The 24,043-nt window shown below is 53.7% G+C and overlaps 1 protein-coding gene across 2 annotated transcripts in view; it reads left to right on the top strand.

The window, feature by feature from the left end:
- The first annotated feature begins 467 nt into the window (after positions 1 to 467).
- The window catches only part of PRKCB (protein kinase C beta), a 135,385-nt gene continuing 111,809 nt past the window's right edge, over positions 468 to 24,043 (top strand). For both annotated transcript variants that reach the window (XM_072878120.1, XM_072878119.1), the window contains exons 1-2: positions 468 to 811; positions 1,073 to 1,104. In XM_072878120.1, the coding sequence (XP_072734221.1) occupies positions 642 to 811; positions 1,073 to 1,104 (202 nt within the window). In that variant the 5' untranslated portion in view covers positions 468 to 641. The remainder of the gene's footprint in view (positions 812 to 1,072; positions 1,105 to 24,043) is intronic.

Below are 24,043 nucleotides of genomic sequence, written 5' to 3'. Positions count from 1 at the left end.
CAATTCCGGCCTTGGCACGGGAAAGCCGCGGACTCCTGAGGGACTTTGGGAAAGCCCGCCATTCTCACGCCATTCTCTGCGTCCCCCTCAGCGCAGATGCCCCCCGCGACTGCCTCGAGGACAGGGTTTCCCCCATTTTCCCGTTACTGTTACCGCCATCACCACGGCCAGCAGCATCACCCCTCCCCCCGCCGCCGGGCCGCGGCGGCATCGCCAGGTGGGGTATGCAAATGAGCTGCGCGGGCGGAGCCTCTCCCGGCACCGCCCACTGCGCCCCAGGGCGGCCCGGCGGGTCGGGGGGTCCCCCCGCCCCCACCGCGCGGCGCTATGCAAATCAGCATGCAAAGCAGAGGGGCGGGGCTGTGGCCAAGCGGCGCGGCCGGAGGGCGGGGCTCGTTATGCAGATGAGGGGCGGGGCGGAAGCGGTATGTAGATGAGGGGGCGGGGCGGCGCGGGTGTGTGTCGGTGCCTCCCGCCAGCTGCACCCAGAGGTGCCGAGCGCAGCCCAGCCCCGGCCCCGGCCCCGGCCCCGGCCCTGGCCCCGGCTCCGGCTGCAGCGGACGGACCGCGCCGAACCGGACCGAGCCGAGCCGAGCAGAACCGGACCGGAGCGAGCCGGCGGCCGGCAGCCCGCGCAGAGCATGGCCGAGCCGCCGGCGGCACCGGGCCCCGAGGGCGAGGAGGGCCCGGTGCGCTTCGCCCGCAAGGGCGCCCTGCGGCAGAAGAACGTGCACGAGGTGAAGAACCACAAGTTCACGGCGCGGTTCTTCAAGCAGCCCACCTTCTGCAGCCACTGCACCGACTTCATCTGGTGAGCGACCCCTCGGCCGGCACCGCCACCCCCGGGACCCCCCCCCCCTCACCCGCTCCGGGTTCCCCGACCCGGCCCGGCGGGACCCCTCCTCACCCAGCCCGGCGGGACTCTTCCCCCGCCCCGGGTCCGGCTCCCCTCGCCCCCCGCCCCCGGTGCTCGCTCTCCCCGGGCCGCCACCCCTTCCCGCCCGCCGCGCCGTTGCTGCGGGGCCGGGGCCGGTGCCGGGGCCGGTGTCTCACGCCGCCTCTCTCTCCGCAGGGGCTTCGGCAAGCAGGGCTTCCAGTGTCAAGGTGAGTGTCGCGCTGCCGGGGGGCCTGGGGGGGGACGGGCACCGGCCCCCGCTCCCGGCCGCGGAGCATCGCCGCTGGGGCTGGCGGCAGCATCCCCGCGGACCCGCCGTGCCCAGGCCGGGGAAGCAGCTTAGTCATATTTTTTTTTTTAATCAACCGAGCAACTGGTCGGTGCTTTTAAGCCGCTCGGGTTTTGTTACCAGAGATAAGCGCCCAAGACTTCCGATAAATCCCCCCCAAAAAGGCAGAGGGAAGTTTATTGTTTGTAATGTGCTTAACGTGAAAACGTGTGTTTTAATGGCAAACCGGCTGCGCGCTGGCTTGGTGGCAGTCCGGTGCTGTAACCATGCAGCCTGGAAGAACTTGAAGGGCTTGGTTGTGTTGCTGGGGAAAAAATGAGGCTTTATAACAAAATATGTTGCAATAGCTTCTGGGTTACTACAACCAGAATTCTTTGTTCTGATAATGCTGGGATTCTGGAGGGGCTCTTCAGGGATTTATGATGTCTCCTCAGGAAATCGGGATGAATTAACCGGGCTTTATCTGGTTGCTTGCTGCTCTTTTAGCTAGCCTAACTGCAGGTTGCCCATGCTCACAGATAGCCTGGCTAATCCTGGCTGCGATGCTGGGGGTCACACCTGCGAGAGGGGAGAGCCTGGGCTTGGGATTCAAACCGGGCTGGTGCTTGCCTTGCTGGCAGTGAAATTTTGCTCTTAAGAATATTTGGGTCAGTGTTTTATTTTGGCGGGTGGCTGAAGCCCAAGCAGAGGTATTTTGCATGAGAATAAAACGGCTATATAGCTGCAGTATCTCAAGAACAGCTCGTCCGGGCAGCCTTCGTTTGTATCTGAAGCAGAAAACGGACCCCCCTGGGTCACGGCGTGGCACAGGATCAAAGCTCGAGGTGCCGCGGTGGGTCCAAGTCCCGGACGGCAGCTCTGCCTGCGCTGCGCCTGCCGGCTGGGGCGGCTGCAGGCAGGAGGGCTTTGTCGTGGGTGCTCTCAGGAGCATCTCTGCAGATGCTCGTACGAGCGGTGTAAGTCTAGCCCAATCTAAATGCTGCTGCTACTCACCCTTAACGCTTGCCTTAGGAGTATAACCTTAAAATACCAGAAGCATCTCCCTGCTGCCTCCCAGACCCCCACCAAAAGGCCTGGGCTGGTGTTGGCAAGCAGAGGGAAGCAGATGTGGAGAATAAAACGTGTCCTAGTGGTGTTACTCAAGGTCACAGCTTCCCCTGGTACCTGAGGTTTCAGACATGGGCAGCTAGGTCCCGTTACTCAGAGGAGTTTTGTGCAGCTTGTATCTCTTATTGTGGCTCTTCCCAGGTTTACCCAGCCGTTGATTCTCTGACTTTCCTTGTGGTGCAGGCAGCGTCACGCCAGGCGTATTTGTGCAAACACCACGTCCCTGAAATTTGGGGAATGCTAGAAAAGCTGGCGGGGATCATCTGCTGGCGGGGTAGGGTTTTTCTTTCTTCCCATATGATTTCTAGCGCTTTGCTCAGTTCTACTTACAGCATTCAGTATCAGATAATTTGAGCCTTTTCAAGTCTCCCTTCCAGCGTTAGGAACTATTGTCCAAACCTGTAATCGTGCACTTGCTTCAAGCTTTATCCTTAAATGTTTTTAAGCAGTATTAAATCACCCTTCAGTGTGAGGCCAGTAAATGGGACCCATGAAGGTGGTCTCAGACTTGCTCATGCACAGCAATTGGCCTCCAAATGGGGAGACCCTCCACCACCCAGTAGATGTTAAAGAGCGCAATCCTGTCCTGGGGTTCCTGGAGCAGGAGCCCTCATGGTGTTACTGCAGTAACATCAGTAGGATTCCCAGTAGCACGCTGTGCTTGATGGTGTCTCCAAAGGTGTGTGACTGGTCTAGAACACACCTTTCTGCCTTCAGAAACCACTTTCCAGGTTATTCTGGTATTACAGACGTGAAAACCACATGACTGTATTGCAACAGGAAATTTTGCAGACTGCGGTAGGTAGAGCAGACTACTCTTTACCCCAAATACCTTCCCAAAATCCATGATCTTCTGTGGATTTTTGCATACATCCCCTTCTGCGAGGTTCCGAGGTCCCTGGGTGAAAGCCTCCCATTAGTGAGGTAGCTGCAGCTCAGACTGTGGGTGTGATCCTCGTTACAGCGACGGCATTGTGCAGTTGGTGCCCCACGATGGAAGGCACGCTGTGTCTCCGTGCAGAACGCTTCCAGGTTGGAAAGTCAAGCACGAGCTAGAAGTCGCTACCGCCTGCCATCTGCTTGGAAATCACAGCTACCCCGGGAGGCTGCGGGAGGGAGAGCGGTCCTTCTGCGGCAGGAGGAAGAACTCGGGGTGCCAGGGCTGGCACTGCACGCCGCTCCTACCCCCGGAGCGGGTCAAGCTGTTGCACCAGAGCCATTGTGGTGCTGGGTACTGCTCCTGTTGGCGAGAAGCACTAGGCTTTGGGTCTGTGCCCCACAGGTTGTGCTGCAGCTGCTGTTAACTTGGTAAATGACTTATTTACCACGGAAGGAAGAAAACTCGGGGCTAGCTTTTGTTTAGGGGTTCTTCAGCTCTGTAGGGCTTGCAGTAAGCTTTGGTTGTAGCATCTAGCTCTCCCTTTATTTGAATGCAGCTTTCATTCAACTTTAACAACTTCCCCAACTAATTTATCCTGTTGTTCAGTGGGGGTGGCTGGAAATGTTGCTCAGGCGCATGCCACTCTCGCTTCTGAGCTGTCTCCTACTGCCATGCTTGCTTTAAGTAGGTTTTCACCTGTGCCCTGATTTCTTTCTAGGGCATTTGCAATAATTAGATTGTTAATTAGCTCATTACTTGTGACTTTTGGCAGGAAGTTAGCAGAAACTGACTCTTTGTAGCTTGAAATACTAATGGATACCACAAATGCCACTTAATTGCTTGCTAATCTGCTTCTTATCCTTGTATACGATCTCCTTCTTATCCTTGTATGCATCTTAAGACTTCCTGGGCTAACGTCTTTCGGCAGAGCCAGAAAGCGTTTCTGTGCTGGGCAGCAGGAGGTCTGTGCGCAGGCGGCCGTGAGGAGCAGCGCTGGTTCTTGCAGGTTAACAAAAAAATACCAATATATTGTGGGTGTTGGAAGACTGAAGTGCTGTGGATGGGCCCGGGGCTGCCAGAAAGACAAACCCTTCCTGGGGGAAGCTCGACGCGCGTTGGCTGCACGTCAGCTCGCGGTACAGAGGGCCTGTCTGACTCTGTTACAACGATCTGTTGTAGCTGGAAGGTACGCGAGCTCTCCTGTGAACTCACAAATAACAAAGAAAGGGGTGTACGTGTTCTCCCCGTGCCGGGTTTCGAGATCCATCTGTCCAGTGTCATTACCAGGGAATACATGAGGAGGGAGAGAGCAGCATCTCGTTATCTGCAGGCTGTCTTGGTGAAGGCACGACGTGGGCTAAGTTACAGCCGATGGCTTTGCTGTCTCGGTTCTCCTAACTTAAGAAGTGCTTTGAGGATGGTAAAGGAAAGGGAACTGGTTTGAAAGCTGTCGAGAGTGAAATTCTTGGTCTCGTTTTCAGAATGTGCCCCTTCTGGGAACTGGCAGCTTGCTCTTCGTCTTTTCTGTTTGTGTTCCCTCCTTGCCATCCTTGGGGTATCTTTCTCCTGTTGCCCAAGCAGCTCTCGGTCCCTCTGCAGATCAGGGCATGGGTTGTGTTGGAGGTTTTGCGAGGGGGGCAGCTCGCTGAGAGCCGGCTTTGTTTAACCTGGAGTTGCCGTCGCAGCGGCTGGGCTGGGCTTCCACCTTGGAAGAGCAGGGGAAGAGGTGCTCACGTAGAGGTGAAGAGCCATGTAACGTGATTCTCACTTAGGAGCAAAAAATAACTTGCATCTGTTACTGCTTTCACCTGTACAGAGTAAGTAGAAAAGATCTTGGAAAGAAGAATCTTGATTCCTTAAGAGGAGAAGGGAAAAAAAAAGTGTCATTTAGTAACGGATGCTTAGATCTCATGCAGTAACTTTTCTGGGGAAAATGTTTACTTCTTATCCCTGGTTATGAACCAGTAAGCAAAGATACTCTTCCAATTTAATCTCTTTCCCAACTTCCTACCAAGTACAATTCCCTTTTCCAGGTTTTCTTCTCCCGGTCCTCTGAATCTCATTTGTTTTGTGTTTTCACAATTCAATGTTTGGTACCACAACTAAGCAGCTGGAAAGTGTCAGACAGGCCTTACCTTTCAAGCAAGTATTTCTCTCTTGCTATCTGCCTTCAAAACCCACCCTTCCTTCCCCCACCTCTTCGCTGCCCTCCAGACGGAAGTGAAACCCATAACAGCTCTGGTCTTAACTGCAGCTCATGCTGCTGCTACGGGTTTTGGTTTGTCGCCATTAACTTCACACAGGCATTCAGTGCGCGCTTTTATTGACTGTATTAAGCAAGTGAGAAACAAAAGCAAAACAAACTCCAATCATTCAGAGCTGCCTCAAACCCCGTAATTTCGTGTCAACATATTATGCACGCTGGAGAAATGTTAGTGTTCCAATAGACTAATTAAAAATGTTACTGCAATTACTTTTGCAACACAAATGATGCTAATTATATAATGCTGCAGAAATTGGAAACATAATTTTGGAGGATTTTTGTGCGCCTTGCAGTGGTAATACAATTCTCGATACTGTAGCCGGGGAGCCTCGGGCAGTGGGAGCCCGGTTCTCGGGCTGCTGGGGCAGCGCCTTGGAGCAGGTAGAAGTAGAAAGGGGAAGTCGGTCTGGTCCCCCGCGCTGCACCAGATGGTCTGTGGTTCTGCAGAACTGTGAATAAAAACAGAGTTGACAGGGAAAATGGGAAGATGTGCCACTTCATGTTTTGGTCGAAGGATCAAGTCTCCTTCAAAGACTAGTTTTAAAGCCTGTAGCCTGAGCCGGTTTCCCTAATCCTGCTCCTTCCTGCGCTAGATACCTGCAGCTCAGAAGAACAGCTGGGGAAGGAGATCGGTTTTGGAAGGAAATCTGGACCTGCAGAAGCCTCTTGCAGCGCAGGATCTGTGGCTGTCGGGTTCAGCAGGGATCGCTGTATGTTGAGTCCTGTTAGTGTCTCCTTACAGTGCAGAAGGGTTCACTTGAGTTTCTCAGTGGAAGTGGTTTCTCTTTTCCCTCCCCCTTTGCAGTTAGCATGGTAGATTTTTCTCTCTTATCTCCCGAGATAGCTGTCATCCTAAAATGATGGTAGACTTCAATAGTGAAGTGGTCTGTTTCCTTCCTGACCAGTATCAGCAGTAGGAAGCTGGGCAGAGGGTCTCTGAGCTGGTCTCGGGGGGGGGGTGTCCGGGTGCCTTGGGGGTGGCAGGAGGGTTTGCATCTGATCTAGCTGATGTCTGTCAGCTGTGACTCCACTGCAGAGTTTAAACCACCCCGGTATATGAGCCTCTGCCATGATTATTGTCTGGGTATTGAGTCTTAATGCTTGGGCTGTCTCTAAGGAGACTTTGCAGCAAGCAGTACAGGCATTTCTGTACGTCCCCTAGCTCACTCGCATGCGATCCTACAAATTCCTACAGCACGTGGGCTCCTGGAAGGGTGTGTAGGGCATCCTTGCACCAGCAGTAAGTTGTGGGCGAACGCTCGCCTGTCTCGGCGCCAGCAGAAGATGCTGGGGCTGCAAAACAGAGCAAGACCTTGAGGGTTTGGTATCTGGTGTAAAACAGGAGGTGGGGTTGAATCTCCTCTCAAAACTTGGTGTGAATTCTGTTAACTGACAGGGCTTTACCTAGAAACTCAGGCTAGAGGAGTTGCACCAGCTTTTCTGGTGGGCTGCTGCCCTCCCAGCCAGCAAGCACGGCTCCTTGTTCTGACTGCATTTGAAATGGCAAAAATCTAAAAATGTTGGAGGCGCTCGTTAATGGCATCCAGTCCCCCTTCGGACTGATCAGCAAATAAGTCGCATGATCACAGTGACTAAGAAATTAACTTCTAGCTGTGCCCATAATTTAGTTCAGGGCAGAACTGCTTGGCACACGTCATTATAAAGCGTACAATCAGAAGGGGAACGTTAAAGTGCCGTCCCCAGGTCTGAATCGAATGTGTGTGGTAACGAGAAGGGATGCTTATAATGGTGAGTGGGGTGGGATTTTGCCCAAGAGAAATATTTGGGTGGATTTTTCCTGCAGAAGCCAGCTGTGCAGAGGATTAGTGCTGTACATTAACAGAAACAGAGCTGTGGACCTGCCAGAGTCCGACCGTGGGCTGGTCGCCTTTTTATGCATGTGGCAAGGCTCCAGCATGAAGGACAGCACGGAGCAGCGGTGGAGGGCGTTTGTAGTGCTGTGCGATTAATTCCTCTAGCATGGCTTCATGAATCATTATTCTGAAAGTCCGTAAATTAGAGCCATTTAGAAAAGGTGAGTAACAAGCTCCCTGTAGGAGAGGGGTAACTGTAGGTCTTCTGGGCAGCATGTTCCTCGCGTTCTTCAAGGGCTGCAACCCAAGACAGGTTGCTGAGAACAAGCCCTGTGAAAAAGGCAATGGAAACAAAACCGGAAAAGCAGGAGTCCTTCCTTGTGCCGTGATCCTGGATGCAGCCCTGGGTTTCCACTGCCGTGTTCTCACGTCGCCTTGTGTGTTCCTGGCTCAAATACCCTTCGCTCTGCTGATGACTGATGTGCACGCTGTCCCTGATAGCCGGGCGAGGGGAAGAGGGAGGAGAGAGTGCCAAGTGCTCCGCAGACCCTTCAGGCTTTTTAAATGATGCTGTAGAAAACAAAGCGCAGCAGAGGGCTTGTTCATCCCGCGGGCTGGCATTGCGCTGTGCCTCGAGTTTTAGCAGAAACTCTTACTGGAGCCAGAGCTGCTGCGCTCCTCGGAGCGGGACCCCTGCAAGGACTCCCCAGAGTGAGGCATTGCGCTGAAATCTTGTACGTAAACTGAGACACGGGGCTAGGGTGTCTAGAAATGAGGGCTGTCCCTTGGGTTTCACGTTCCCCGGGGAAAGGACGGCTGTGGGCTGCTGCTTCCCCCGCTCCGAGCCATGGAGGGTTTGTCTCCTCTGGAGGCAGGTATGTCAGCTCGAGGCTGCTTTCCCCATCCCACGGTCCAGCCAGCCAGGGCTGGGTTGGTGTTGGCGACCGCTGTGCCTTGGCCAGGAGTCCCTTGAGGAGAGGGGCGACAGCACCGGCAGAGATGTAAAATGGATGCAGTAAATGCTGTAGTCCTCCAGACAGTGACCCAATGGATGAAGGTGAAAATCCCTCCGGAGCTTTTCAGCCCATCGGGGTGAGTGTTAGGGGGTGCTTCCCAAGCACAGGTGCTATTGCCCCAGCAGAGGAGGGGCTCTCACCGGGAGAGACTTGACCCTGGCTGGCCCTGTCCTGCCAGCGTGGTGCAGCCGTCACCGAGAAGTCAGTTTTTCCACAAAAGCCACAGGCAGGGTGGGGGAGCTGAGAAGAAAGCTCCAGTTGTGTGGTGCTCGGTAGCAGCCAAATGCTTCGTATTAAGCAGAAGCAATTCCCAGAAGTAGCTGTGCTGGCTGTAACTCTTCCCAGGAAGGCAGCGTTCCCAGCCACGAGCTGCTCCTTGCGAGAGTTGCACCTGATGCTGTGCAGGGGCAGAAGCAGCCGAGCGCTTGGCTCGCTTTGCTGGGATGATAAAGGTTCCTGCAGGCACTGTGCAGAGCAGCGGCCATGGGGTCTCTCCCAGGGGTTGCTCTGCCCCCTCGGTGTGGCTCATCCCGAGGAGCTGAGGGCTGCGGGGCAGCAAACGGCTTCGGTGAGCTACTGCCGCAGCTTCCAGGGGTGGCTGTCGAGCTAAACGGGGAGCTGCGTGCGCTGCGGACCCTGCACGTCCTCCTGCTGCATGTGGCCAGGGCTCGACTGAAACAGCCAAGGGATGGCTCCGGCCAAGCGGCTTGTTCGGCTTTTCTGTGTCAGTCCTGGTCGGCCCCAGTGCTGCGCGCAGAGGGGTGGTTGGAAGCCATTGCCTCCTAAAACAGCTGCTGCCCTGTGAGAAATACTTCTGCAGGTTTTTCTGCTGCTGAGGAGAAAGAGGACGAGCAAAAACCTTCCCTTCCTCAGGGAGCAGCAGGAGTTGGGGATCCCGGCACGGTGCAGTGCTAGGGTGGGTGCACGGCCCTGGTGCGCCACTGATGCGGGCTGCGCCTCGAGGAGAGGGGGATCTGCACGGTTTATGGCTGCTTTGTGTTGGCAATGCTGTGCTGTCTGTCCTGATTACCTTAATATAGGCTCCAAGTGATTTATCTGTCCTGTTCTTAGACCAGCCTCCATTGGAAAAATAAAATAAATTAAAATGTTCTCCTTGTGAGTAGGCCACCTGAATTCTGGATAATTAAAACAATAACTTGCAAGCAGCAGTCCTTTTTCCTTTTCAGGATTATTTAACTGTTCATTGATATGGGAGGAAGCAAGACGAGTCCTTCCAGGGTCCCACTTTATACAGTAAGTCATCCCTCACCATCGCTTCTGACAGCTTTACAGTTCCCTGTAAAAAGAAATGCATTTCATGAAACACGACAGCTCTGCTCCTGCAGCATCATCGTGCAGATGAAGCTGCATGCTGCCGCTGCTGTTCAGCTCGGCGTCTGCTGGCAGCGATGGGCATCGTCTGCTGGCCGCATGTTGGTCTGCAGCGCGTAAATCGCTTCAGGACGGTTCCCCTGCACTTCAAGGCTCGTTGCAAACTGGAATAGGACTTGTCGTCTTCCTGTGAAGAGGTTACTGAAAGCCAGTTACTTTCTCTTCTTGTTTACAAAGCGCTTCTCTTTCTGGAAGCTCTCCAAGGCTGGGCAGACCTGGGCTGTGGCAATTGCTGCTCTGCTGTTAGGTGCTGATAAATGCTGTTTAGATGAAGACATGATTCTTCCCCTTGCTGCTTCTCCGGCGTGCCTGAGTTGCCTGCACAGTGTCTCTGCTGGCGTGTCAGCTGCGAGGGGGATGCTCGCAGGCTGACGGGGATGGCGTGCGCAGTCAGGAACCAGGCGTGTTGGCTGGCCAACTCTTTGTGGCTCGTAGTTGACCTGAGGCGTAATTGTGGCTCTGCTCAAGCTGTTTGCTTTTGAGGGATTAGGGCTGGTTTCCTCAGCTGCTTATAGCTGTCCTGCTCTTCCCATCATGTGGAAAAAAAAAACCAAACCAAAAAACCAAAGACACCCCCCCCCCCAAAAAAAAAAAACCAACCAACCCCAAAACAGTTCTAGCATGATACTTGAATCAGCAAGTGTTTGGGGTGAACCCCTGTAACCTCATGAGCCTCTTGCTTTCAGAATTTAACTTCTGTAGCATAGAAGCACAAGTCTTCCTGCCCCAGCTGATGTGCATTGATTGCTGCATATCTAATGCATTTGAGTTACAGCTTGTCGGTTTAAATAATTTGCTTCCATATTTGGTCTTGCTTTTGTGCCAGATTTATACATCTTGTTTAAATGTGACAAGCAGAATATACTCACCGCTAATCCTAGCTGGACAGGCAATGCTTGCCAAAAGACCCAATATTAATAGGCTCCAGTACATGCAAGTTACTGGACTTGCTAAGCCGAGACTCCTTACAGTACAACTCCCCTTAAACTGGCTCTTTTGCATCCAGTTAAATTTGTGTTTTTCCAGAGAGTCAGTCTGCTGTGAGCTTTCCTCTTTGGGTGGGAGCACTCACTCCTCAGAGCAATCTTCTGAGCAAGAAAATCTTTCTAGGTCGCAAGTGGGAGAAAAAACAGGTGAATGTTTTGGGATGGTTGGGGAAATGGGGGGATAATCAGTGGCTCTGCAGGGAGGTCTTGGGAGCAGCTGGGCTTGAGCAGGGTGCGTAGTTGCTGGTGCAGGGGGCTTCAGCGGGGACGTGTACGGAGGGCAGGGCGGGTTGGGCGAGTACACGTGCTCTCGAGGGCAATGGCAATAGCTGGCTGCTCGGGGTGGCTCTGCCTCTGCTCTCGGTTGGGTGTCAAGTTTAACAACTTCAGTCTCCTATGGTTCTGATCTGGTCTTCCTACGTTTGGTATTGAGTCAGCAGCAGGGAAGCTAAAAAAGAGTCTGATGCCTAAATCTCAGCCTTCAGCCGCTCCTCTTCTTCCTCATGCTGTGACGCTGGTGTGTTTTAGCTTATCGTGCCAGTAGATTCCTCCCCGTCTTCTGTTGCCATGTGAAATGATGCAACGCTAATAGCTTCACCTTTGGAGAGAACAGCTAAATACCTTTATTCTGAGGGTCTGAACAGCAAGCACATTTAATAGTTGTCACTCTTAGCACATGAACAAATGCATTTTCATGATTTCCAATTATAGCAGAAGAATGAGAAGGTGAGGTTGTGAAGAGGAGTGAAAGTCGTCTTGGCTCTCCTGAATGGCTTAATGCAACTTTGCTCGGTGACAGAGCTATGAAGTCAGGAGTCAGTACGAAGGTTGTTTTATAATATCAGTAAGAAGCTGGAGTGAGGGGGAAGTGGCCCACGAATTTAATTTGCATCACTGAGTGGATTAGCTCCTGACGCAGTGCAAAGTCATTATTTACCATGTCTCCAGATCTGTTGCCTTTATCAGTGCAATGGTTTGGAGAGAGGCTGATTCAGAGATCATTACATCTTGGTGTCTTACTTGGCGGGGACAGTTAACACTTGCCTTGTAAGCAAAATGATGGTGCTTGTCAAGATTGTTAATATTGTGCCTACCCCAAGAGGCTGAGCAATTTGTTTTTAGGTTTTTTCTTTCTTTGCATTCATTACCCTAAATACTTCTGCTTTAGCTCAGTTTGGGAAAAATACTTGAAAATACTTCATAACTTGCCATTAACCTAGAGTAACCAAGAAGCGATAAAAACGGTGCGACCTGTGTCCCTGGTCTCTGAGACCGATGCGTCTTCCCCATCACGCAGCAGAAGGTATCGCTGGGTCGTGCCGGCGAGCTTGCGGGAGCGGCAGCGTGGTCTCTGCGGTGCTTGCTGCTTTCCTCCTCGGTCACGGTGCCAGAGCCGCTCTGTCCCCAGCAGTTGCTATCGCTCAGGATAAGTCAATGCACTGTCACCTTTCCCGTACTGATGGAAGATTGATGCACAGCTTGAAATAATCCCCAAAATGGTTATTTATAGACTCTCCAGAGCTTGACACTGTCCTTGCTGTGGGGCAACCTTTGCCATGTCGTCATGATGGAGGTTAGCTTTGTTACAGGCTTTGTTTTTTGTTGCCTTATGGGCTCCTTTGGGAAAACAGCCTTTAAGGGAGAGATAAAAATTGTCTGTGTTCGCCTGGTTTCTGAAGAGTTTGATGGAATAATTTGCTTTTTGGGGGGAGTGATCGGAGCAAAGTGCCTCCTCGTGCAACAGCTGTAATTGCCAGCGGAGAGAGGTTCTGAGGGTGGTAGAGCTGCCAAGAGGGGACATCTCTGCATGTGAGGGGGGAGAAGGGCTGAGCAGGACACCTCTGCTGCCTGCCACAGAGATGCTGCTGCTTTCAGCTTGCTGGCCCAGGAATGGCTGTAAAACTGAAGTAATTCACATTTGTGTGATCATGCGTTTAAGGACCGTCTCCAGTAGCTCAGTCCATTAACTTCCAAATTTGTCTTATTCGTTTGTCTTTGATGGAGAGGTGCCCGAGGGCCAGGCTTTTCTGGAAATGAGGCTTGTAAGTCTGTAACAGCAGCGAGTTATTCTCCTGGGTAAAACAAAGCGACCTTCGTGGCAGCTGAGAAGCTGATTTCAGAGTTTGCTCCTGGGGGTTTTCCCTGCATCGGATATCTGTATCTACATGCTCATGGCCTGGCAGCTCGTTCTGCGAGCCGTCCTCTTCGGAGGCTGGCACGTCTCTGTCCCAGAAGCCTTCTACCATCGTGTCCCCTCCTCGATGCCCTCTCCTCCCAGTCGGAGGAGCTGGCTGGTGGAAGAGAACTTGTGCTGAAGCAGCGAAGCTCTTGCTTTGCCATCAAGTCTCCTGGGGCTGCCCCTTGTCCTCCAGGTCTCTCCAGGTGCCCGGAGCCGCCCCACGCCACCACGCGCGGGGTGGGCTGAAGGATGCACGTCAGCCCGAGGCACGTGTCTGCAGGGCTGGTGCTGGGGGCTGTGGCCGTAAGGACGGCCAGGGACAGAGAGCTGGCTCTGTGGTACAGGCAGCGGTGGCCCGCAAGCGATGTGGGAGGGTGGGGGACTGGCCACCTTCAGACCTGCCTCTCGGACCTGTGGCGAGGTCCGTATGCAGCAGGGCGAGCCGTGCTGGCAGTGAGGTCTGCACCGGGGAGAGGTGTCCGCTCTGTCTGCAGCCTTTACCGGGCTTGTAGGAGAAGCTGCAGAAGGTGCGATTCTGGTTGGAGAGATGTCGCTGAACCCGTGCTCTTGCACCACGTGGCTAGGAGCAGCAGGGAGAGGAGCCGGGTATCAGTTGGTGTTACCGCTGTCCTGGATGCCACCGGTGGGTAGGGCATGGCAGATGTACAGCCACGGCGGTGGTAAGAGCCTAGCTTCTGCCCTAGAGTCTCCTGGGGCTTCTGAGGTGGAAAAAGTCTCACTTACTGGGTCATTTAGAGATTCTGAATCTGGGGTTTTGGCAGGAGGAAAGGCTTTCATTAGCTGCTGCTCAGTAGGGCTGCTATTAGATCTTCAGAGCAAGATGCTGCTGGACTGGAAAAAATGTAACAATAGCTCATTTGCTTAGGAAACCATGATGGTGATTTGCATTTTGGTTGAGTACTAAACCCTTGTAGAGAATCTTTCTAAAATAACTTCAAACCATAGTTCAAATTTCTTCTTTCTCTGAAACTGTATGAGTATCTGTCTTGGTGCCAAACAGTTTGGAGGTTGAATTCCTTTGTTTGCTGCCCTCGCTCTGCCGTAAGGGAAGCGAATGCTTGTCTGGGTTGTGGACAAGTACTGTCATCAAAAACTGCATGACAAATGGCTGGCTTCTCTCAACCTTGGAGCAGAATTAAATTCTCCCTTATTATATACCTAAAAGGAGGTTTTTTTTCCTCTAACAGCAGTCCCTCTATTGACCTGAATACTCAGGAGACGTGTACCGCAGTAGGAAGCTTTGCAGCATGTTTTCTGAATCTCAGCTCTGCTGCTAGCTGGAAATAAGGCGCGTTGAAATACATTCTGGAAATTTCTGTTTCTGCCTGCGTTGACAGCTTGCACAAGACGATGCTGAGCGTTGCCAATACAAAAAGAGAACAAACCTCTGTAACCTTGGACTGGCTGTTGCTCCGGATTCTCCGCGTCTGTATTACACAACAGATGAGGACGGTGGCTGACTTTCACAGGTTGGGTGTTTGAAGGCAATGGCTCCGTCGCCAGGGGCTGACGTAGGGCAGAAGCGGCCGTCTCTCCAGCGATGTGCCACTCTCTCTTGGGAGAGCCGCAGAAGCGGGCAGGGGGCTCGCAGGCTCCCGGGACCCCCAGCTCAGCTGGGCTATGGAGAACCTGGGGCTGGTTTTCCTCGCGAGCAGCTCCTCAGCTTGCTGGGGAGGCTTTCTGCACGGGTCTTTCTGCTCTGCAGCACCGGAGGATTGTCTGTCTTTGATCTGCTAAGCCTTTGCTGCAAGTGGTTGCCGTTCCTTTCCCAAATGCAAGTTAGAAATCTCCAGCTGTTTTGGCTCAGCGTGCCATGCTTCAGAAGACAAAACCCCTTCTGCCTTCACCTGGCTACAGTATGGCCCAAATAGCAAGTTACTAGGCAAGAGGCTTATCTTTTAGATCGGTTTTAGCCCTTTCCCCAGGCTGGTATGAGAGTCGCTCGCTTGCGTGGGTAGGAAAAATGGGATAACAGCGCCGTGACATAACGCGCTGCCTGTGCCTCCTTGCCGTTGGGTGGGGGCCGTCGTGCAGGGAAGCCCTCCCTGCCTCCCGGGGCACCCGCCTGGATGGGGACAGAAACCAAGGCACGGCATCCCTGGCCGGCGGCAAATCCCAGCGCTGCCGATGGTCCGCGGCATGGCGGAGTTCCCTTCCAAAACCGCCTCCCTCATTCTGGATTTTGTAAATTTGGAAGAAACTTAATTTCTGTGGTGTTACTATTAACTGAGTCCAAGAGGATGAAAATAAACGACTGTTAGGAAGGGCAGACTGACTCACTTTCTCATTCTCCTGTAAATTTCCATTTAAGTTTTGGTTTAAGCTCAGGTTTGAGGGGAGTGAAAGCTAGTAATTTGTGACAAAAACTTCTATTTTAGATCACGGTAGAAGAACTCCCTTTCTAATTGCAGAAATTATAAGGCTGTGAGTCTTGTAAAGGAATACCGAATCCCGCAGTTACCTGCGGATTGCCTTTCAGATGCTCCGCTTCAGAGCCACCAAAATGAACTTTACGCCGTACAGCTTGTGCTTTGGTGGCTTGGTGCTGCTCGTGCCGGGACTCTGCTGCTTACCTGGCCCGAGGGCTGCAGAGGTGACCTGCACAAGCGAGGTGCTCCCGGCTCTCCCACAGCCTGAACAACCACCCTCTCTTGTTTGCCTCTGCCCTTGCTATCGCTGGCTTCGTTTGCCAGTCTCTAGCTCTCGCCCTGGAAGAGGCAGAACAGCCGGTCCTCACCCCTGCAGTGCCAGCTAGGATTTTGTAGGCTTTACAGTGCCCTCCATCTGTCCCACCTCTGGGTCGTGGGGTTGCAGCCCACGCCATCATTCCCCATGTGCAAGCAACTTCGTTGTTTTGATCATCTTGCCCTTTTCCAGACCTTTTCCTGGTCCGTGGGGATCTGAAGGCAGCAAGCCTTTTCTGATGCGGGTGGAGAGGCTGCCCTGCGTCCCTCCTGGCCCCGGTGCAGCCCCAGGACCGGGCAGTGTGGCAGCAGTGGGGGCCCCTTCCTAGCTGTGGGGCACGGCGACTTATCTCATTCCTGAATCGGGTGCCTCGGCGGCTGGGTGCTTCAGACTCTGCAGCTCTGCTGCAAGTTCCTCCCTTATCGCTGCCTGCTTGCCTGTAATTTTTCTTCCACCATGTCAGAGTGAAACAAGAATACTTCTTTAAAAAGCAAGAGGAAAATCATGTGAGTAAGCAGTGGTATGTCAGCATTTAGAGAGGGTTCAAAATAACATTGCTGATCTGGTCACCTCCGAAGGGGGAAGCAAAGGGCTGCCAGGCATCAGGCCGCGCTGCCATCCTCGCCCCTGCGCTGGGATGCTCAGGAAAACGCGGCGGGCCCAGCTGGATGGTGGTGCTGGCTGCGGCTGGTTAGTGCGGACAGCAGGGCTGGGGCAGGGGGACGGAGGCTGGTGTCCCTGAGGAGCCCACAGACACCCTGACTGGTGTGAGTGACAGCGGGAGCAGAAACCAGTCCCCATGGCATCGCAATGGGACCAGTTTGCATCGCTCGCTGCCCAGCACTGCTGAAGCAGGGCAAGGCGGTGCTGTCGGATGTCTCCTGGCTTTGACAGTGCTGCCAACAAGAGCTCCTCAGGGGTGCTTGGCTGTCAGGGTGGCCGTTGCTCTCTTTGGAGCAGGATCCCTTCTCAGCCTCGAGTGGCAAGCGATGCTTGTCCTTTGCTGGCCAGCGTCCCCCGTGTAGGATGGCTGATGTGAGCCTGTATGGGGCGAGTCCAGCCGAGGTCTGGGCTGCTGCAGCTGTACCCGCACGCTGCATCTCTGCGCTGCATGGGCATGCACGGGTGGCAAAGCTGCTGTGGGGACACGATGGGCTCAAAGCTCTCGGTCTACTCGTGGTGCTTCTCCCTCTGCATGTGCGTGGCTGTGGGGGGGGACGACAGTCCCACTGTACAGTGAGCACTTGTGCAGTGCCAGTGCCCCCTCTCCTGCCTTTCTTGCCTTCGGGACGGGTGATGTGTGTGACTGCAAAACCGCATTACGTGTAGGAGCAAGAAGCACCTTCTCCCTTTGAAAGGGCTCCGCAGTCCCCTCAGCCCTCCTCGGCAGCACAAGGGGAAGCATATTTCCCCCCTCTCTAAGGGAATTCATTCCTTGGATATGTTTTTGGGACGTACGTTCTTGGCCAGTGTTTTTCTTCTCATCTTTTCTTTCTGCAGCCCCTTGCATTTAACAAACGGGGCAAGCAGGGTCCGGAGCTGTCGCAGCACTGCGCTGCTGGAGCCGGCTGGGAAATGCTCCATGGTTCAAGGGACCTGGGGGGTGGAAACAGCCATCCACTCCAAGTCAGTCTGTGCCCTAAATTAGAGCTGCGAGCTGCTGCAATGGGTCCATATGGAGACTCCTAAAATAATAGCTGTCAGCTCACTGCTGACTTGTATGGGGTGCTAAAGCTTTTGGCTTCAGGAATGACAGCAAACGAAAATGCTGGTGGGCTCTAGCCAGACCTGAGGTGTGTGCCTCTTGGCCCCCCAGGGCATGTGCTTTGAGATGGTCACGCTCAGGACCGTGATCTCCTGCTGTTAGAATATCCCGTGATTTTCGAGGAGCTGTTATTACTCGTCCACTTATTACAAGGCCAAAACCGACCTTTCAGGAAAGCTAGGGTCAAACAGTTTCTTTAAACGCTTTTATTCATAAAATTATGGGGCAGGTACGTGACCCTGAAACATGGAAGAGCTCACGAGCGTGTGAGTCTGTGCTGGAAACGCTGGGGCATTTGCTGCGTAATTGCTTGTTTTTTTAGTAACGGAGGTGTCTGTAAATGGATTCCTGCTGCTCACATTTAAATTCCTGTTTATTGGCTTTGATGTGCCTTTCCTCTAATGAGCGAGGGCCGATGGATGTCTAATAAAGAACTCGTATCTCATCTTTCCACTGCTGTGGAGACCATTGGACTCCTAATTGCTCTGCAGTGGCCTTCTGGAGGTGGCTGCCTGTCAGGACAGCTGTTCCCCTTTGATCGGGTTATTGTACATTCAGGCCTTGTCCTGTTGAGGTTTTATTTGCTGTCCAGGCCCTGCTGCATGTGAACTGCCAAGCCATTACACCGAAATGAGCAGCTTAATTCGAAGGCTTGTGGCTCGGCATCGCTGATCGCATCGGTGGGAGCGGGAGCCGTGTGCGTCCTCCAGCAGAGCCGGCTGGGAGCATCGGTGCTGCTGCGCGTGCCGCTGCTGCTGCCAAACCAGGGAGCAGCGCCTGTGCCCAACGAGACTGTAGCAAACCCATGCTGAAATAACTGAGGAAAGTGGCAGTTTGTGATGTTCTGAAAACATCGCTTTTCCTTTGTTATTGAAGCTGTTAATGTTTGTTTGGGGTGTGCAGCTAGCAGCCCTCCCTCCGCAGCAGTGGAGGGAAGCAGATGCTGGCGGGGATGAGCTCTGGGTGGGAGCGAGCAGGGCAGCTTGCGGTGGGGCTGATGCCCTGTAAGGACGGTTGGATCTGACGGCAGAGTCCCCTTAGGCGGCAGAGGCGGGCTACTAAAACCCATGTGTTTGCTTTGTATTTAGTGAAGCTTGGCTGGAACCTCCGGCCTCTGCATGGCGGAACCGGGGCTCCTCGGCTGATGCTGGGTGCTGTGCACCGTGATGCTGTTCCCATGATCTCTCCCCTCCTGAGGAGCGGAGCTCAGCTGCGCTGTCAAATAACATCCCACCACTGCCTTATAGCTGTTTTTGGAGGGGGAAGGAAGGATGTGATAATTGCCCTTTTTCATGTGGAAGAGCTGGGGGAACAGTTCAGGATGCTGCTTGTCTCCTACGAAGCCTCTGGCTCCTGCGCTGCTGTAACACTGCCTGTCCTTTCAACGCTGCCAGCCCTGGTCCCCCCTGGCCACGGGGTGCCCGTACCTTCTCCCCAAAGCTTGATGACACTTTGCAAGGGGGGCTGTGCCGGGGAAGCGCAACCTCCTGCGAGGGAAACGGTCCCCATTTCTCTTTATTTTTCTGGTCCATGCTGTTACTGCTAGCAGGTCCCATCTGTAGGGCAGCCCACTGACAGCGGTGAGAGCATCAGTCTGAGGGCTACTCTGTACGGCCACAACTGGGAGCAGGACTGGGGTTGCAGTACAGGGCTTGTGGGGACACTGGTGAATTGGACAGGAGATGGCAGATCCTGGCAGGACAACTTTATTGGTGTTGGACCCTTCCTTGGGTGCATCTTAGAGCTCCCTGGCCCAGGCAGAGGTTTTGTAAGTAGGGCTATGCTGAAGTAACACAGAAACCATAGAGTAATTTCCTGTAAAGGACTTTCTCTCGCTGGCAGAGGAACGAAAATTATTAGCAGAAAGGTTGAAACAGGATCTGGGAGAGCTTTCAGGTTCAGGAGTGCTGGACGAGCTGCTTAAAAGTCTCTCTGCAGAGCTGGGGCATTCCTGGTCTAGTTTGTCTGGACAAGGGGGCACAGCATTTGTGTGCTTCGGATGGGTCCCCAGAGCCGCTGACACCAGGAGAAGCGGCATTGCTGTGCATGGCTCCCAGGGTGCCGGTGGGAGGACGGCACGAGCGCTTTGACCACAGGATGCGCCAGCAAAATGTTCACTTGTCACCAGCGCTCTCAGCTTTTGGGTGTGACGGGGACCGTGCTCCCTCTGCCCTGGCGGTACCGGTGTGTCGGGCGTCTGAGCAGAGCCCTGCGCCGCGGTGCCTGACCACGGCCGGGTGCTCCAGGGCATCCTCTGATGCACAGCGTGTTCCTGTGCAGCGAGTGGCCTGGGAGCTCTTGAGCCTTGTCCCTGGGCTGCGGTGGCTGGAGGCTTCGCCAGGCAGCCCCTGCTCCCTGCAGTGCTACGCCCAGAATCAGGTCAAGAAGCTGAGTTTTCACTTTCATTGTTCACCCTTGAGGTTTTAGAGCAGTCTTTGAAAAAATCCCTAAAGACTTAAACGAAGAATCGAACCACACGTTACAGGTGGTTGTATGTTAGGTGTGTAAAATGGTCATTTTTTGGAAGTTTATTTGCATGTATGCGACTGATTCAGGAGCCTGCTCTGTTGGGTGGCCAGTTGGGGCATGGGGTAGCTCATCTGTGTGTCTGGGGGAGGTGACATCCAGCCTGTCTGGTGTCGTCATATGCAGGTAAAAACTTTTCCTGCATAGCTTAGCTGGCTTCCATGGACTGCCCTGCCTTCCTGCAGGAACGCCCTTCTCGGCAGGCTATGCTGGCCTGGTGTGATTGTGCACGTGCCTTGACGTGGTGCTGTCATGGGTCCTCCTGAAACCAGGAGCGCATGTCTTGCTTCAGGTTCAGTCTTCACCTCTGTTTCCAGAAAAGCTAGAAGACAAGAAAAGTTGTATACGGTTTTCTGGCTGAAGCAACATGGCACAGAAGTTACAAAACCTGAGATGAGAGTGCCCGTCACGTGGCGGCACAGAGCCGACCTCGCTCCTCCAGCCTGCAGAGCAGGAGCGATGCAACTCGTCAGTGTGAAAGACAGAGCTCCTGCAAACGAGCCCCAGATCAGCAAAGCCAAGGGGAGGCTGTGGGGCGGGTGCAGGCAAAGCCGCGCTTGCCCACGCAGGCAGTGAGTCCGTGCTGCGCGGCCAGGGCTGCGCTGCGCGGTGGTTGCGCCCATTGGTGTTGGCGGGCTGACAAAAAGTAGTGGAAAGTGCCGACAGATGAACTTTGAAGGCTTCGAACTCCTCATGTCTTAAACCTCCTGAAGGGCGGCTTGAGCTCGCCAGCGACCGTGTGTTGATGCCTGAGCGCTGCCTGCTTCTTTCCCCATCGCAGACTTCTCAAGATGCGAGTGCCTCTCGCCGTGAAGCCCCAGCTGGCTGCAGCCCCGCTTTTTGCAACCTTTCCTACAGCTTTTGTTGCTACTGCAATCAATATCTGTCTCTCCCTGCTTCTGCCTTGACACGTAGTGATTTTTCTTTCCGTGAAGGTTTCTGAGCGATCTAAATCGAGGAAGGGGTGGATCGCTTACAGACACAGCACCGTTTCAGATGCAAGAACAACTATTTTGAGGTAGTAGTTTGAGGTTTGACTCAACTTTAGCAGCTTCTCTGCAGGGAAAGCTGGATTGATAATCAGAAGTGGTAGCAGGTCAGGTAGTCTGTTTTTAGAAGTGCCTTTTAATTATCTGATGTTATTCTTGCTGCGCTCATAGCTGACAGTTAGTTATCTTCTGTCCAAAGTTTATTAGCATAAGCCAGGTCTTACTGCATACTTGTATTTATTAAATAATAGATCCGTTGTAGGGTCTTGGATCTTTATGTTTTATCTTACTTGGTTGAGAGGGAGACAAGTGGTGTGATAAAGCACTCAGCATCTCTGTATTTTAATGCCAAAGAAACGCTACTGAGTTCTCGTAAATCAGTCGTCTGCGCCTCTCCCCCGTCGCTGTGGGTGCGCTGATGGGTTCAGATAGCGTCTCTGTCCTGGCGAGGCTGCGCCGAGGCCCCGGTGCAGCTGATGCTTGCTGGCAGGCTCTGCCCCCCTCCTCGCCTGCTGCATCTCCGTCGCACGTACTGGGTTTGGTTTCATGCTCTCATACTCCATCTCAATTGCATAAAGGAAACGTCCTCTGCAGCAGAGAGGTCTTTAACTAAATGCTTTTTATTCACGTAAGCTAGTGATTAAAATGCTTTCGCTCTGCCTTGCTCCCATGCTCCACAACAGGTGTTTTTGGTGTATAAGGAGCCGCTAGACTGGCCCGGCAGCCTGCGTGGATGTCAGCGGGTGTGTGGAAGGTGTCTTCTCCACTCATCTTGCGATGGTCATGGTGGGGGAGTCTCCCTGGGTTATGTGTCCGTGGGGGGGGAGGACCAAGGCAGCCACGTTCCTGCCAGCTGCTGTGCACGTGGGACACCCATGTACGCTTACAACAACGCACTCTTCTCTTCCTAGCCTTTGAGACCTGTCCCTGTGGGTATCACTCTTCAAATGGATATCCCAGCATTTGTTTGCATAGCATTTCCATGACACCAGCAGTGCCATTTGGTGACAGTGAAGCATTTAGGTCCTCCCCGGTTGCTGGGAGTTGCAGCAGACCTGGCTGAAGCATTGCTTCTGGAGCTGGGAGGCACTGTGGGCTCAGATCCCTGTTCTGCCGTAATCTGCCCGTGTGACCTCGGGGTCTCTTAGTCTCGGTGACCAAATTACACTCCTACCTGTACAAAAGAGATGGGGAGGATAAATATGTTAAAGGTAGCATGGTATTTAGCTGACCTAATCCTTGCTCATCCTGCACGGACTGGGGATGGGTTACACTTCATTTGTGTTGCTGTGTCCAAGTCACCATTTGTTCAGTCTTGTGCAAACGCTGCTCTTTGCCTTCCACCCCTTGGTGGGTTGGTAGTGGCTTCAGGTGTTCCCTCAACCGAAGCGTGACTTCTGCAGCCTTCAAGGCTGAAGTAAAGCGCTTTCAAAATTCATCTTCTCATCTCTGTTGAGGAATGTGGTCCCTGGGTAGCGAAGCCCTGACTTTTTGCATTGGTATATGACTCGTTCTTAGTACAATCTGCTGCAGAAGACGGAAGCCAATGTACTGGGGTTGTGTGCTGCGTCCCACTGATGCAATTGGCTTTGTTTAGGGTCTTGAGTATGTTGGAACATGCTGGCTTGAGTGAATAGTTTTAATTAGTTACATTCTTAGGCTGTGGTTTACTGTGCTGACTCACTTCCAGCTCTCTGATAACTTCAACACATGACTTCATATCAAGGCAGAAGAACAGAAATTAAAACAAGGGAAGATGGCAGTGCACAGGCTTGGGGCAGGCTGTTCCTGTGGGCTTCGTTTTGGGGAAGCCGAGGTCAGGCTGCGCTTGGGGCAGAGGACAGGCAGGACCGGGCTGGAGATGAAGGAGATCCAGCGACAGCAGGCGTCTGCTCCCCAGACTTGCAGAGCGATGGAGAAGAGGCCTCCAGTCTCAATCCACTCCCGAAGTGTGGTGTTCGGCTTGCTCTTGGTTTTCCTCGGTCCCTGGGGCAAATGCAGCGCTGGGGCTTGGCGAGGGCTTTGGGAGCTGAGCTGCCCATCGAGCACGTGCACTGCCGGCACCGGGGCTGTCGTCCTGCCAGTGCCCGTGGGAGAGCAGGAAGCCACTGCAGCAGAGCAGTGCCGGGCGCTGCACCCCGAGAAGTCCCCGTGTGTGTCCTGAAGCATCACCCGTAGTATCACTTCCCCAAAGCTATTTTTGAAGCCTGGAGGTTCTCACTAACCAGCTAGAACTTTATAATTTTGCTTCGGGTCTGGCACAGATGCCGTGGTGTGACAGTGCATCCTTTGCAGGGTCCTGCTCATCCTTGCCCTGAGGAGGAGTTTTGGGGGGCAGGAGTAGTGGCTGTGCTGGCGGTCGCAGGCAAGTTGTCAGATGGCTGCAGTCGGCGAGCACGGTGAAGCCTGGACACTCCGTGCCCAGCTGCTCTCTGGTCTTGCTCCTGGAAATCCTGCAGTAAAAGGGAAGTGGCTGGCATATGCTCGCTCTTTGGTGACTGAGGTTTGAAGCCCTTAGTTATTCCCCTGGCAAGCAGTCAGGATCCTTCCCTTTGCGGAGGACCTCTGTGCTGTGCTTAGCGTATCCTTGCTGCCACGTGTGGTTTCTGGCTCCAAGTTGTCTATCCTCTTCCTTCCATGCTGGAGCACTCTTCTCCTGGATCGTCCCCCTCGGTACCATGGGGTTCTTCACCTTTGCTTTCTGAACTGGGGCATTGGGGCCAGATTAGACTTACCCTGTTGTGATAAAGCTTCCTGTGAGCTTGGTTCAGGATTTGTAAGCCAGGACTGTGTGTCTCTGAGCCCAGCAATGGCTGGTACCCCGGGAGCAGCCTGCAGGAGCTCCCCACCTTCCCCGTCCTGCGCTCTTCTGCCGTCTCATCGTGCTGCTGTACAGCCTTTCCTCTCTGCTCTACGCTTGCTCAGTTTAAAAACAAGATGTTGGCTGCAGTGCTGACCCCCAGCTTGCAGCCAGGGCTGGAGAGCTGCTTTGCGGGTGTCGCTGTGCCGCTTTTCTGTTGGCAGCAAGACCTTTCCAGTAGCCCGTCCCTGGCCACTGGCGAGACCAGGCAGCAGCTCCATCCCCAGCCCTTCTGCAACTTCATGAAGTCTTTGACCGTCATCTCTCTTGCGATGCTCAAAGGAGCAAGTCCCCCCAAGCTGGCATTGGCATGGAGGGTCGGGGCCGCGCTGCTGGGAGGCGTGGGGGGCCCCGCTGCGGCGGGGAGCCATCCTCT

The sequence above is a fragment of the Ciconia boyciana genome, chromosome 13 (genome assembly GCF_034638445.1).
Source record: "Ciconia boyciana chromosome 13, ASM3463844v1, whole genome shotgun sequence".
Taxonomy (NCBI): Eukaryota; Metazoa; Chordata; class Aves; order Ciconiiformes; family Ciconiidae; genus Ciconia; species Ciconia boyciana.
Note: the sequence above shows the minus strand (reverse complement) of the source record. Positions and strands in the feature narration are given on the sequence as shown.